The sequence below is a fragment of the Monodon monoceros genome, unplaced genomic scaffold (assembly GCF_005190385.1).
Source record: "Monodon monoceros isolate NGI ecotype Baffin Bay Population unplaced genomic scaffold, NGI_Narwhal_1 Super_Scaffold_3, whole genome shotgun sequence".
Taxonomy (NCBI): Eukaryota; Metazoa; Chordata; class Mammalia; order Artiodactyla; family Monodontidae; genus Monodon; species Monodon monoceros.
Window position 1 is genome coordinate 37768828 of NW_021703780.1, and position 16047 is coordinate 37784874.

The 16047-nt window shown below is 39.6% G+C and overlaps 1 protein-coding gene across 5 annotated transcripts in view; it reads left to right on the forward strand.

The window, feature by feature from the left end:
- Nucleotides 1–16047, forward strand: part of STK38 (serine/threonine kinase 38) — a 43625-nt gene that overhangs the window by 19948 nt on the left and 7630 nt on the right. For all 5 annotated transcript variants that reach the window (XM_029242376.1, XM_029242377.1, XM_029242374.1 and 2 more), the window contains exons 5-9: nucleotides 417–500; nucleotides 4355–4478; nucleotides 6696–6850; nucleotides 10961–11063; nucleotides 11926–11987. In XM_029242376.1, coding sequence (XP_029098209.1) covers nucleotides 417–500; nucleotides 4355–4478; nucleotides 6696–6850; nucleotides 10961–11063; nucleotides 11926–11987 — 528 coding nt within the window. The remainder of the gene's footprint in view (nucleotides 1–416; nucleotides 501–4354; nucleotides 4479–6695; nucleotides 6851–10960; nucleotides 11064–11925; nucleotides 11988–16047) is intronic.

Here is a 16047-nt window from a genome sequence, read left to right on the forward strand (position 1 = left end):
GGTTTGTTTTTTTTCTTTTTGGCCATGCCACGTGGCTTTCGGGATCTTAGTTCCCCGACCAGGGTTTGAAACCTGGGCCCTTTGCAAGTGAAAGCCCTTTGCAATGAAAGCCCCGAGTCTTAACCACTGGATCGCCAGGGAATTCCCACAGTGAGGGTTTAAAATTAGATTGATTTGTTCAGCTAGGGAGCCAGAGCTGTTCAGATGTGGAGATATTTGAGTATGTTTCCAGCACTGACTTCACTGTGTGTAATATATCCATTTTGGAACATTGAAAAGCATTTTCTTCTGCTTTGTTATTGCTAGTTGCTTATATAAAAATTACAGTACTTTTCCAGTTTAAATATTACTTCCTATAACACATGAAAGCATTAGCTTGGCATAGTGAACTTTTGGCATTTCTTTATAACTTTTAGGTGCGGCTTGTTCAGAAGAAAGATACAGGGCATGTGTATGCAATGAAAATACTCCGTAAAGCAGATATGCTTGAAAAAGAACAGGTAAGAGCACAATTGAAGCAGCGATTTTAGTTAGCTTGTGAATTTTTGTCTCCTAGAACTGTTCTTTTTGCTTAATTGAAGTGTATATTCCTATTTTAGTTTTCTTTAGCCCTGTCATGTATGAATATACATGTAATATTACTTTTCTTTCTCCCCAAAAGAAGGAGTTACATGTATTTTAAAAGTACAAATAATGCCTCTACATTATGTGCAGACTTTTTAAAGTTGAAAACCTACTAGAGAAATATCTGATATTTGTGTCTCCCAGTTGATCCCAAGCTGTCCTTGTCATCAGGAGCCTTTTTTTGAGGTCTTTCTTACTGTGGTAGCATGTTCCTTACTGAATGCTGAGAGATAGAAGTTGTATATACACCTTGGAACTGAGGCTTAGCAATTAGAATTTAGAATTTGCGATCTAAAATGTGTCTTACATTGCTTCATTCTGTACATGCAAACCAAAGTTGGGTCTTCTCAGTGGCTCATCACTACCTAAGACCAGTCTTCTTTTGGAATGCATTTGAAAAAATATAATGCAAAAGGCAGAGCAATGCAGATTCTCCTTTAATGATTAAGGATACTTTCTAAAACCTCAAACCTACTTTGCAAATAGATTTATAAGATGCATTAAGTACTTCATGTAGAATAACTAAGATTTTAAATATTGGACAATACATTAAAAATGAAAATGCAGACTTTCCATAAATCTAATTTAATTTAGCAGGTTGCTTAAGAACAGATTGTAATGGGTGACACCTGCAAATATCCTGTAGAATATCAGTTGCTACAGGAGGGCAGAGAGACCCCATGGAAATGAGACCTCTGGATACAGAGCCTAAGAGCCGGGATGGAGACCAGCCCCACACCCAGTCCTCCTCGAGAGGAGGTGTAATCACCAAGGATTCTCTGCCCTTCATTTAAGCGCCAGCTCAAAATTTGGGATTTTAATTTTCTCTTTAATTTTCCGATATTACCCAGAAGCTTTAGACTCCCAGGAATTTTGGTCGAGAGTATCAAATACCCTGGCAGTATATCTTCAGACAGTATAGTTTATGCTAACACCAACCTTATTCAAAATGTACACTAGCCCTATTAATTTATATATAAAAATTAGTGTGTGATATGGGTGTAGGCACTGAAAGAGTTTCAGTTAATCTTGAAAAGGAAAATGTAAGGCTGTATTGATTAGTCAGTATATTTTGTATTTCACAAGTAAATTCTGTTTTTACAAGATCTATTTCCTATAGTTTTAAGCAAGACTCAAAATCTTCCTTTATCAAGTGATTACCGTTCAGAATAAAATCGTAAAGAGAAGTACACATCATGAGTTTGACTTATTAATCCTTCATAGCATGTGCCAGAGGTAACAAGTGGTAACAGGATGATCCAAACATATTGTGTAAAAACGTTTGCTCAAGTACTGTACCTTCTTCAAAATCAGTTTCTAAAAATTTTCTACATGAAAATAAAGGACATGTCTGTTCTGTTAAAAATTTTAATGTTTAAAATTAAGATTTTAAATGATGCATTAACTTAAATTAGTAGCTCACCTTGCTGATGGACTCAGCTCTTTAAGTTTGATCTCAGTGTGGTCCAATTAAAGTTTCTGGCCACAGACTCTACCTGGGTCAGCCGTCTTGAGGAAGCATGCAGCAGCTTTGTGGGGCAAATCCATCACTTCTGAGTGGGGCTGACAAAGTATAGATTCAGAGCCTAACTTTTTGTAGGTATAGGTGGCTTATCCAGAGGAAAACTTTTTGCTTGCTCTTACAAAACTGAGCAGGAATTACAGCTACCCACTGAGAGTTCGGGTTGTTATTCTGTCCCACAAGATGGAAATTTCTGCTACCTGGAAAATAAATTTTAAAGGATAAGAGACCAGCATGTAGCTAGTCTCTTCATGTTTCTCTTCCAGTGCAAAACGAAAACCTCCAGTTGTGATGCCAGTATAGTGTTAGGATGGAACCAAAGACTGACTTTCATCTCTGCTTTCCTAGTGCCCAGGGTAGCAGCTAGCATGTGATTCCCCCACCCCATTCAATATTTATGGAACAGGGGAAAGGGAACCTCTGGTGTGAGTTGCACCTCTGGCTCTTCCCACCCCTACCCTAAAATCACCTGACTCCACCCCTAGATCTTGAGGTTCTTAGCTGCTGTCTCAGCCCCAGAAGAGAAGGGCAAGGTGTGGTCACAGTACCTGTAGCTTTCCCTGTGACAAACTGAGAATGTTGCAGTCACCATCCTGCCCTCTAAGGCGAGTGACAAGTGGCAGTGGTAGTGTCTGTTCTTTTCCATACATCCCTACAGTAGGTAGAGGCCTTAACAGGAGACAAGGGAAGCAGAGGTGGGTGAATGCTGCCGTGTATGGTCTTTGTGTAGTAATTGACTGGGTCATAGCCAGGTCTGCATTTTAGCAATGCATTTTTGGCATGAGCATTTCTTCAAAGCATTACTTGGCTTCTTCATGATTTTATAGCACTGTTCCTTATCACCCTTATCCTCTTCCATTTTTCCCACCCTCATACCATAAGTAGAGATGTAAAAATGTAAATTTTCTAAGACAGCGGTCCCCACCCTTTTTGGCACCAGGGACTGGTTTCATGGCAGACAATCTTTCCACGGACTGGCGGGGGGAGGTGGGATGTTTCAGGTGGTAATGCAAGCGATGGGGAGTGATGGGGAGCAGCAGATGAAGCTTCGCTTGCTCGCCTACTGCTGTGCGGCCCGGTTCCTAACAGGCTGCAGATGGGTACTGGGGACCCCTGTTTTAAGACATTGAATTTATTTAAAAATTTCCTAAAGAACAATTTTGGTAGAAACTGAAAACTCAAATACTTTTAGGCCTGTGGGAGTTAGCATGGAAGAATGAGGCAGGTTAGGTGTAAGACACAGAGGGATCTGTGTCTTTGGTAAAGACATCCCAGTAAAACAAGCATATAGCACATTGTCTCAAAACAAAAACCATGGGCTGAGTTTGCCAATAGAAGTGCCGGTTTGTGAACTTGGTATATCTTTACCTCTGAACATATTCTAGGAGGTCCAGCCCTGGAACATATGTTAAGGTCAAAACCTCTATTCAAGGATTGGACTGGGTCTTAATAAATTTAGACCTGATTCAACCCAGTTTTGCATCTTGTGACGCTTATATAAGAGGAGAGGGGGTGGGACTTGATAATATGCAGCAGTGTTTTGATTACTATTATATGCTTAAAGTAGATAAGGTAAGCTTGATAATAATAAATTAATTCTCCCAAACGTTTGGCAACTTGGTCTTCCTAGCTAGATATTTCAGTAAAAATAGAAAACGGCAAGGTCATAAATTTGAATCTACAACTTTTCTTAGGTGTTCTTATATTTAAGTTCAGTAAGAACTGATCGAGCACATCCTGTGTGCACAGCAGTGAACTGAATGTTGTGGCATCAGAGTATTCTGGAATTGTCAACAAGGCATTGTCTTTGCAGATGTCATTGAAGACCTGAGGGAGGATGTGTTTAGAGAGTCTCATCTTTGGGGACTTGTTTCTATCAAAAAGGATTATTAGGACAAAAAGATATGCAAAAGGATGGTAATTTTAACTAATCAAAGGTTCCATTTATAGCACTGTTAAAGTTTCCCTTTGCATTCAAGCCATTGATTTTGCCATTTTTTAAGCCTTTCATCACTCAAGTTTTCATCACTGAATACCTTCAAGTCAAATGTTGTCAATTTTGAGTTAGTAGGTTTGCCTAAGCATAAAATTAGATCTTTTGTATCATCACAGTTTAATACTCAAAACAGTATTTAAATTGTTTAAACAAATATACAGTCTAATAAAGCAGAGCAAGGCTTGTCATTAATCAAATGCGTGTACCTCCAGGTTGGCCACATTCGTGCGGAGCGTGACATTCTAGTGGAGGCAGACAGTTTGTGGGTTGTGAAAATGTTCTATAGTTTTCAGGATAAGCTAAACCTCTACCTAATCATGGAGTTCCTGCCTGGAGGTAATTACTTGACGATGAAAGGTCATTTTTCCTTTTTGTTTTGTGGTTTCTCTATCACATCAATTAACCCTCCTTTCTACTTTTAATCGTGCTCACAAAGTTGCTTTCTGTATCTTTTTAGGTCTGTAAGGAGGTCAGTAACCTGTCTGTGCTGGGGTGCCTTTCTACAGCTTTAGGGCCATAAAAGTAACCTTCTCCTTCATTCTCGTAATTTCAGATGGATATTTCTTTCTTTTCTTTTTCTTTCTAAATATAGGAATAAACTAGGGGCTTTGCCTGCCCTCCTGTCAGTGGAATCATGTATAATTAGTTACCCCAGTGACAGAATTGAAGCTATTACATTCTTTGCTTCAACTTTTTTTCTATAACTTATAAGAAGTGAATTTCTCGTTACCTATATTAGTAGCCACAATCAGTTTCTCATTTCTGAGATTTCAAGTTTTATGTAACTCGGCATGTGCATCTTCTGAGACAGCTCCAAAGCACACCCAGAACAGAGCATGCATCTGTTCTGGGGAACACAGTCTGTTTCCCAGTGAGCAGACAAACTGTGAGCACACTGGTAGGAAAGAAAGAAAACTTTTTCTTTTTTGCTTCTATAGCAAAACTAATATAATTGTGGTGTAATATTTGATCTTGTGACAACCTTTAGTTTAGATTTAGGGTCATCAATAACTTTTTATTAACAACTGATGAAGGCTAGAAAAGAATCTATCTGATAGAATGAGGAGAAACTTTTTAACATTTAGATGCCAGTCGTTAAACGGGAGTAAGAACCAGTTCAGCAACCAGCCAGCCCCTTGACATGTGTCTCCTCAAACCTTACCTGCACCATCTTCCATAGACCCTTGTCTCCTGGACCCTGCCCTTTGCACCTGGTGGAGCTGGCCTGCAGAGCCATAGACTGCCTGGCCTGAGCGCTCTGATCATCTGGGCAAGGCCCACACAGGTGGGGCCACAGCGCTAAGGCCTCACAGATAACTTAGAGCTAGCCTGAGTCTCTGATGTGCCTCCAGATTGAATGCCTGGCTGCCAGGAGTGATAAGGCAATCATGTTTTTCAAGTTTTGGGGCAAAAAGGAGCATTTTAATAAATGGCTTAATTTTTGCCCAAGGGTAAAATATCCACTTTTCTCCAAGAATAAAAAAATTCCCTCAAAGTTATAAATTAAATTTAAAAAGCAGCACGGTGCTCTATTAAAATCAGAGGTTTCTGTCTCTTTTCCCTGTTTTCTAATATAAATGTCTTCCTATGCGATCTAAACTGAATATTTCCTGTTTCTTTTAGCTTTAAACTGCTTATTCATACTTCCTTTGCTTTCCTTTTGTCTGACTGTTGAGTTAGGATCAGAATCTTTTTTTCACCATTTTATGTTGATGGTATTAAGCAGAAATAATTAAATTTTGACTTTGCAGAAAACTAAGTTTACCTTTTAACTGCTAAAATACTGATGTTGTGTTGTAAAAGTTGCATAAAGCATTTTGGTGTATATTTAAGTACCTACAATAAAGCACTGGAGAAAAAACCCAACTGATCTAGGGACGTGTTCACCGTGTACTTTTGGGAGGCAGCTATTACACATCCTAGTCTGTAGCATTTTCAGTTCATATTTAGCTTTTGTTGAGTAACACTTTGTTACCTAAATCCCACCTTTTTATTTATGTTCTAGTGTTTTGTGAATAAACATTGGAGAGCTTGTTCTCAACCTCCCAGAATTTTTACGTTTTTGTTGTTTGGCATTTCAGCCTCTCTCTGATAATGGCAGTACAGCCTATGTGGAAATGCCATTTGGTTCTAGGTAGAGAGAAGTTTGCAGATACTTGTGCAAAGTATAAAGTAAAGTAGCTTTTCCCCCAGTCCAAAAAATTATCTTAAGCAAATTTATTTATCTGTCTACTTACTTATTTAGTGTGAGAGGAATTTCCTTTCTCTCTCCAAAGTAAAAGGGAAATCACAGCTCAGGGGTCAGCATCAGTTAGCTTAGGTGAAAGTGTTGTGGAATCCCTGGCTGTGAATTTTACCTTGTAAGTGTTAGAAACTGCTTAGCATTTCTGCTCTTATTGGGCATTTCCGCCTGTAGTGGGTAATCTCTGGGACAGAGCAGAGGCCTGTTTAGCACTGCCTTACATTGGCAGATAGGGGAGACACATTGAAAACTGGCATTTATTCGTGTGTTGTTTTGTGTGTGTGTGTGTGTACTTTGTATCTTGTTTCCAGGGGACATGATGACCCTGCTGATGAAGAAAGACACACTGACAGAAGAGGAGACTCAGTTTTATGCAGCAGAGACAGTATTAGCCATAGACTCCATCCACCAACTCGGATTCATCCACAGAGACATCAAACCAGACAACCTTCTCCTGGACAGCAAGGTACTGTGGGGAGTAGCAGCCTGACCAGCGTGTCTTTACCTGTCTGAGCAGCCTCTGCTTTAACACCTGTGTGGCTTGCAGTAATCACAGTAGGGGAGCTGTGAGCTATCCGGTACATTTTTTTCTTTTTCTTACAGGTAAGTTTGCTGTTACTTACTTTCTCTGAAAGGCTTATGAATTCCATAATTTGACTGAACAGTTCCTCATAAAGATAAAGAACATTTTGGAAAATGATGAAGAATAAAATTGATTTAAGTTATTTTGTAATAAAGCCAAAGATAGTCATCTTCTCTTAGCATATAATTAACTATACTAATGCATCACCTATCGAGAACCCTTTTGTTGGGCAACCTCATCTGTTGAGGATCCCGGCCAAGAACCAGGAAGTAAGGCGACAGCAACGATAATCTGCCACAAAGTTCAGGTTCCAAATCCTGTGCCCTCTGCTTAAGGCAGAGTCCTACTCAGTCTCTGTGATGGCGTCTTTGTAGTCATCTTTAGACATGCAAATGAGGTTAGCTGCCTGATTCTTAAACTCACAGCAAATCAGAAGAGAATCCCTGTGCTGCTAAATTGTTGGATGCTCCTTGGCAAGTTCTTCCACTGTCTGGATCTCACTTATCTATAAAGTGAATATATTGATCCAGAGAAGCTCCAAAGTCTCTTCCAGCTCTAAAATTCTAGGTTGTTGTGTTCTGGTACATAGAATTGTTGTCTAGACTGAATTTTTCTTTTAAGTAGGAAAGTAAATTTAACTCCTAGGGTAGTTTTCTTTCTTACTGTCTTTTTTTTTTTTTTTTGCGTTATGCGGGCCTCTCACTGTTGTGGCCTCGCCCGTTGCGGAGCACAGGCTCCGGACGCGCAGGCTCAGCGGCCATGGCTTATGGGCCCAGCTGCTCCGCGGCATGTGGGATCTTCCCGGACTGGGACACGAACCCGTGTCCCCTGCATCGGCAGATGGACTCTCAACCATTGCACCACCAGGGAAGCCCTCTCTTACTGTCTTTTGATAACAGTCTTTGAAAAATCTGAAGTTTTGGTCTACTTTCTTTGAAAACCTTAATCTTTCTGTTTAAAGAGGATAGGAGGTTTGTCAGATAATTTCTTCTAGTTAATAGTTTTTTTCTTTATTTTAAGAATAACGTATATACGTAGTGGAAAGTTTGAACAATACAGAGAGCTATAAAGAAGAAAAATACCTATAATGTTATCGTTCAGAGATCACCACTATTTTAGTAAAATAGCTTCAGTACCTTTTCTGTTTGTGTCAGTTTATGTACAGTTAGTTAGCATCGTAAAAGTAAATAGCTTGGTATTCTGCTTTTAAAATGTTAATGTATATGAAATTATTTTTCTGTCCTTAAGTTCAGATACATATATATATATATTTTAAACTGTGCCTGATAGAAGGGTTTTATTTTTTTTAATTAATTTATTTTTGACTCCCTGGGGTCTTCATTGCTGCATGTGAGCTTTCTCTAGTTGCAGTGAGTGGGGGCTATTCTTCGTTGCGGTGCGTGGGCTTCTCATTGCGGTGGCTTCTCTTGTTGTGGAGCACGGGCTCTAGGCACGCGGGCTTCAGTAGTTGCAGCGTGTGGGCTCAGTAGTTGTGGCTCTCGGACTTAGTTGCTACACCGCATGTGGGATCTTCCCGGACCAAACGGATCAAACCCGTTTCCCCTGCATTGGTAGGTGGATTCTTAACCACTGCGCCATCAGGGAAGTCCTAGATATATTTTTAATAAAGCAGTAGCCCTACTTTGTGTGGTCTTGGGTTCAGATGCCTTGGTCCTGTACCCCAGGTGCCTTAGTTCTCGCTTAATTGTAGGCCGTAGTCTGTGTTCAAGGTCAGCAAACATACTGAAGGCCAAGAGCTTGGGGACTCAGTCTAGCTGAGGTGGATTTGGGAACCCTGTTTGGTGCAGACATGCTCTTTACCATATGCTAGCCCAGACTTGTAGAGGAGAGCTCATATATGTGTTTAGCCATATAGATTATAGAAGGGAAAATGTAGACATTTTGAGTTCCTCCTGTATAGTCAGAAGAGCTACAGAGTCCCCTGAAAATTTAGGTTTGAATAGCATTTGCTCTAGGCACTGCTTTTTTTAAAAAATAAATTATTTTATTTATTTATTTTTGACTGCGTTGGGTCTTCGTTGCTGTGCGCAGGCTTTCTCTAGTTGTGGCGAGCGGGGGCTACTCTTTGTTGTGGTGCGTGGGATTCTCATTGTGGTGGCTTCTCTTATTGTGGAGCATGGGCTTCAGTAGATGTGGTGCATGGGCTCAGTAGTTGTGGCTTGCGGGCTCTAGAGCACAGGCTCATTAGCTGTGGCGCATGGGCTTAGTTGCTCTGCAGCATGTGGGATCTTCCCGGACCAGGGCTCGAACCCATGTCCCTGGCATTGGCAGGCAGATTCTTAACCTCTGCGCCACCAGGGAAGCCCCGGCACTGCTTTTTAAGACACTTTTTCTTGGAGGTGTCCAGGTAAATCATGTAATTATGAGAACTATAAAACACTTCCTTGGCTTGCAGAACAGGTTATTTGCAAGTCTTAAAGGAAGATACTAGGTTAGCAGGCCCAAAGCTGGTAGTTTACCGAAGACAGACAGACAGACACACACACACACACACACACACACACACACCCACACCCACACCCACACACACCCCTAATGGGATAAAAAAACCTCCAAAAACCTGACCCTACGGACTGAAGGAAGGTGGTATCATGGAAAGACCACAGATGAGTCATTGGAGCTCAGACCTTGGCCACATCACTTTTAATTGTGTGACCTTGAGCAGTATAGATCCCTGAGCATCAGGAGTCTCTCCCCTGTTTTTGGTTTTACCTCCTTATATACTTAAAATTTTGGTTAGTGGACACTTGGTCCTGTCTAAAATGTTCATAAGATGTTTGGTCCATGCAAAAAGTTCCTTGCAATTTGGTCCAATCCAAAGTGTCCATGCCAAATGGTTTTGGACAGAGCCAAGTATCAAGGACCTTTTGGCGTGGACCAAATGTCCTGCAAGGAAAATCTCACTACCCCAAGAACACCTTCCTCTTCCTTAGGAGCATGTGCCAGGTACCAGGTTAGGAGCCTTACATGCATTAATTCCCATCATTCTTGCCAGGAAGATATCATTATTCCCATTTTCCAGATGAGATCAGGGGGTTGGAGAGGTTAAGTAATCCTGGTCTGGAGAGAGAGAGCATTGATTTCTGGCTTTGGTTCTGCCATTTCACCCCAAAGTCATTTAATGACTCTTGAGTCTGAAGTGTGGCTTAAGAATGAGACAGCACACTTAAAGGCATGGTGCCTGGCTCACAGGAGGTGTGAGTTTTCTTTGAAGAGAATGATAAAGTCAGAGACTTGTGATTGGAATACAGTGTGGCAATATTTGTCAATAACTGTGCAATAAAGTTTATTCCCTTTGTCTTTGGAATAGTTTACTTCTTGGCATTTATTCTGATGAAATAATTCATGTGGGGAAAAAGCTGTATGAACAAAGATTTGTTTATTTACTCATCATTTAACAGCCGTTTATTAAGACCATCTTCTGTACCATGCGTGATTAGGGTTGGGAACACAGGCCCTCTCTGGCACAGGGGTGCTTTGAGAGTGGATTAAGCATCCAGTATCGGGGGATAGGTAGACAGCGATGTACTAAGTCATTTGAATATTATGTAGACATTAAAGATGATTTTGAAGAAACAGAAGAATATTTGATTGAGTTAGTTTAAGAAGTAAAATTAGATGCTGTGGATACACCTGAAACTAATGTAATATTGTATGCCAACTATATTTCAATATTTTGAAAAAGTGAAAAAAAGTTAGATGCCATGGAGGCTTCAACTAGTTTTAAAGTTTATATTTGGACAAAAACAAAGGTAATGTGCAAAAATGAAAATACTTTTATTTGTATAATAGGATTTGGGGTGATCTTTAAAGAATTTGTTTGCTATTATATATTTCTCCCTGTAGTAAAAGAAAAAGCAGCATCCTTTGGCTGTGGAGCTGCAATGGATACTGCACAGAGCTGGAGAAGATAATGTTCTGTTCCACATCCATGAATGTTCATCCATTCATTACCTTGTTTCCTCCCCATAGGGCCACGTGAAACTTTCTGACTTTGGCCTTTGCACAGGACTGAAAAAAGCACATAGGACAGAATTTTATAGGAATCTGAACCACAGCCTCCCCAGTGATTTCAGTAAGTGTTAACAGTGATGTTAGCCTTTTTATCCCTTAACTGGGCCTGGAAGAGCTGTTCCCCTGCTAACCAAAATATGTGGGATGGATTAGGAGATTCTCACAGTTTGAGTCTTTAGAGAGTAAAAATACCTTCCCAGGTTTGCCTGTGATTTGTACTATATGGTGAGGCAAGATGAAGGCTACCAAATGTGTTAAAGGCAGATGTCCAAAAGAGCATTCTTTGGAGCTCTACTGAGACGGTTACAAGGGACGAATAAGGAGCAGGCAAGCAAAAGTAGTAGAGGAAAGAGTCCTGGGAACAACTCCAGATTAGATTTAACCTTGGTGCTTCTTTCTGTCATGGCAGAAAGAAGTTTATGAGTTACTTTCACTGTATCAAACCATTGAAACTCTGTAGTAAAATTACAGTTCATCCTTGAGAAGTTTATGTCCATAGTGTATTATATATTCAGAAGTCTCTGATTATGTAACAGTTACTACTGTTGGAAATTTGATAGTAATTTTGAGAAGTTGTGAATGTTTTAGGTCCACTTTGGGACCTTTGCTTCTGATGAGACTGAATTCCCTGTGATTCTGATTAAATTCCCTGTAATTTTGTTTAAGGCCTGTCCGTGTCCTCTCTGGCCACCTAATCCACATAGAAGTGTGGCTTACAACTCTTATTGTGTGATTCTTTGAGTTAATGCTTTAGAGCCTCTGATTTGGGCTTATGAATTTGCTGGGAAATGTGTCATCCAGAGTTATTGATGTATGGGCAGAAAAGCAAGACTTGAGGGTCTCATGTGGCTTGAACCAGAGCCTAAAAAAGTAGTAAACTTTATTCCTGGACTTTGATTAGAACTTGTTTTCTCTGCTTTTAGCTTTTCAGAACATGAATTCCAAAAGGAAAGCAGAAACCTGGAAAAGAAACAGACGTCAGCTAGTAAGTAATATTTGTGGCTTCTTAAATGCTACAAACCAAGTATGAATCAGTTTAAAAGTATGCACATAAATTTGCATTTGATAAATGTTTGCAGCTTACCTATTCCTTGTTTTAAATTACCTTAATAGAGCACTGTCATTATGTTGGTAGCGCCAAAAGTAATCTTTTGAAGGAGGGCAGATAATATGAGGTTGTTCTGGTTGTGACATTTTCAGTGGATGACCTCATTCTGACCTTTTACATTGGTGACAACCCCTTTCCTTCCTGTTTTACCTTTTCCCTATGTTTATGGTGGTAAAGGTTATATTTAAGATGGAGTTCTCGCAAAATGAAACTAAGTACAAATACCTACCCAGACCTTTAAGGCTGTGGTTCTCAAACTTTAAAAAGTTTGACTCTCTGAGTCAAATCAGTTCACCTGCCCCACCCCTTCCTACTTTATGGTGGAAAAAGGAACTTGGTGATAAAAACTGGAGAGAAATTTAAGGGAAATGCTTACTTTACTAGTATTTGAGTATATACACATAAAATTATGCCCCACAAGCTTAAAAATAAGTAACATTATTGCATTTACCTTGATATCAATAGCATGTTGGAATTTATTTAAATAGTACAGATTCACCAGTGAAATACTGCTGTCTAGGCAAACTTTTATTCTGACTCATTGGTTCATAAAATGCAATGCACATATCCCAGTGTCTAGTTATTGGAGAATTATTGACCAGATATAATAGAAATGTGTATCACTACATACTTAGGCTTTCCTAGAAACCCAATAGCAAATTGAAAATAGTAAAGCTAAACTATAGCAGTTGGTCATTAGAAAGCAAGAATAGCAGGGATGGAAAACTATGACTAACTTGGAATGATGATCATGCATGTGTATTAGCTAGAAATAGTGGCACTTCTGCTTGTTGGTGTATACAGTTGTAACTTGGCAGGTTTGCCAAATACAGTGTTTTGGCCAGACTTCTTAGTAAAATAGTGAATTAGAGTTCTCTATAGTATCTTTAATAACTCATTTAGTAGGTTGCTGCTAAGTACCTGTTAGTCGTATGTGAAAGTGGAAGCCTTAGGATTAAGAAAGAATCAGAAGAAAGGCTTGCATTTTTTGGATTCATTTAAGGCCCATCAGTGGGTCTCAAGACCGTGCTTTGAATATTATGATTTTTATGTTAAACCTGGGTTTTGGAAATGTAGAAAATGAAATTAATCTGTGATATCTTTTCTAACATTAACTTGGGGATACTTAAGTTTGGTATAGCTAGTCACATCATAGCCTTCTTTTCATAGTTTGTTAAGGATTAGGGAATGTCAGGAGCAGATTTGGTCAGGCGCTTCTATTATGTCTCTCATAGAGCAGTAGATCTTAGCCTTGGCTGCATACCAGAATCACCTAGGGAACTTCAGAACTTACTGATGCTGGGTCCCACCCCAAGAGATTCTGATGCAGTTGGTTTGGGGTATATAGTCACGGTATCTTATCTGATTTTTAAAAGGGCTCTGGGTGATTCTACTGTGCAGTGAAAGTTGAGACCCTCTATCTAAGAGACTATTTCTTAAACAGTAGCTCCTGCATTATTGGGAGACTGATAATTATGTTTTGGAGGGTAACAAAAGGTAAGGAATCTTCTGTGATTAAAAAAATTTTTTTTAAAAGCAAACTAAGATTTAACCTTTGGCCACTTTAATTTTGAGGGTAATTAAGCTTAAATACCTTAAATTATTCTTGTACTCTGAGAAGCTTTATGCCTTTTGACATATACCAAAGGGTCATGTCAGACTTACTAGGAACCCCTTATAGGTCTATAAGGAAGGAAATGTCCCAAGTTCCATATTTGGAGTTAAGTGTTCTTTAATAGTTAATGTTTTTTAATCTGAATAAACTTAGGTTCTCATGCTGTGGTTAAGGTTCTTGCCTTTTTACTGTATAGTAGAAGTGGTCATCCTCATATGACCTCCTCTGATAACTTGAAGAAAATAAAGCTAACTTTCAGTCTTCAAAAGGTCAGTTAGGGCTTCCCTGGTGGCGCAGTGGTTGAGAGTCTGCCTGCTGATGCAGGGGACACGGGTTCGTGCCCCAGTCCGGGAAGATCCCACATGCCGCGGAGCCCGCGCGTCTGGAGCCTGTGCTCCACAACGGGAGAGGCCACAACAGTGAGAGGCCCGTGTACCACAAAAAAAAAAAAGGTCAGTTAGCCCTGTGCTTTTGACCTGTCGTAAGTGATCCCATTCAGCTAGTACCAAGTTGAAGGTTAATATTAGTTAATGCTTAATATAAATTTATTGCTCTAGGTTAAGCCTAATGTATATAATTGTTCACCCTGCCTGCTACTTTTTTTTTTTTTTTGCGGTACGCGGGCCTCTCACTGTTGTGGCCTCTCCCGTTGCGGGGCACAGGCTCCGGACACGCAGGCTCAGCGGCCATGGCTCACGGGCCCAGCCGCTCCGTGGCATGTGGGATCTTCCCGGATCGGGGCATGAACCCGTGCCCCCTGCATCGGCAGGCGGACTCTCAACCACTGCACCACCAGGAAAGCCCGCTGCCTGCTACTTTTCAGTCCATTGAGAATCACTGAAAAAAAGCAGAGGCTTTAGCTTCATCTTTGGCTGATTAAATCCTATTCTAATATTTGTAGTACCAGCATGGTCCTGGGTAACTCTTAGGCCCTAGTAACTGATTAGGCAATAGGTTTGAGTTAACTTTAAGGTATTAAACCACAGAGGTAATAAAAGATGAGGTACATCTAGGCATCCAATCTTTGTCAATTCATGTTTTTTTGAGTGTAGAATTTTCAGAAGTCATTAAGTAGGAAATTAAATTGCTTTATATCCCCTAAAATCTTAAATGAAATCATAAGTTGGAACGTATCATATGTTTGAAATGACTGTTAACAATGAACAAAACTCTTTTAGAGCATAGCTCTAGCTGACACTGTGAACACCCAGACAACAAAAGGAAAAAGAAGGGTATAGATTTGAGGTATTAAGAGCTTCAAGTTGGAGGACACCCCATTATGGAAAATAGACAAAGGTTTGGGAAGGGGGCAGTACCTGGATCATTTATACTTACCATGTGCTAAAGTGAGAATGGGCTCCCAAGGTGGGACTCTAGCTCCCAGGTGAGAACATTACCTTATATCACAGTTTTGAACCTGCTGTTGCCTACATTCTATAACTCCAAGATTTTTTCTTTTTTTACACCTTAGTATCTTGAAGAAATTCTTTTTTTGTGGCAGTAGGTCTCTGCTTTTATAGTAGAAATCTTTGGACAAATAAGATTTACTTAACATTCAGCTTTGCTGGAATATATTTAGTCTAAATTGAAGGGTTTCTGTAGTCTCAACTTTTATAATTAGAATTAAAATATTTCTGTTTCTTGGGGAAGGCCCAATCCATGTTTCAGACTCCAAAGCTTTAAAGAAACATAGTTGGCGTTTATGTTATTTAATATGTGTATTTAAAAGAAAGCAGTGTACAATTCTCCATATGGAAAAAATGAGTTCCTGCCTTACCGTATACACAAAAATAAATCGTAGATGGAAAATAAAACTTAAAAAATTTTAGAAGAAAATACTGGGCAATATATTTATGACCTCAGAGAAAGGAAGGGCTTCTTAAATAACGTACAAGAAGTACAAATTGTAAAGGAATACTTGGTGTATTTTACTACTTTAAAGAAAGAAAACCTTCAGTATATTGAAAGACAGAAGCAAATGAAAAGACAAGCCACATGGTCCAACTACTTTGGAATTATCTTATAGTTCACGTGCATACCCTACAACCCAGCAGTTCTACCCCTAGTCAGATGCCATGGAGAAACTCTTGTACCTCTGAACCAGGAAGCATGTATAAGAATGTTTATTGCATTTTCATAATAGCAAAAAACTGGAAATAACCCAGTGTCCATGGACAGGAAAATGGTTACATTCTGGAATAGAATATTGTTTAGCAGTGAAAATAATTGAACTACAGCTACATGTGACATCATGGATCAATTTTAGAAACAAAATACTGAGAGGAAAAATCAGGTAGCAGAAGACTGCATGTAGAATATTTT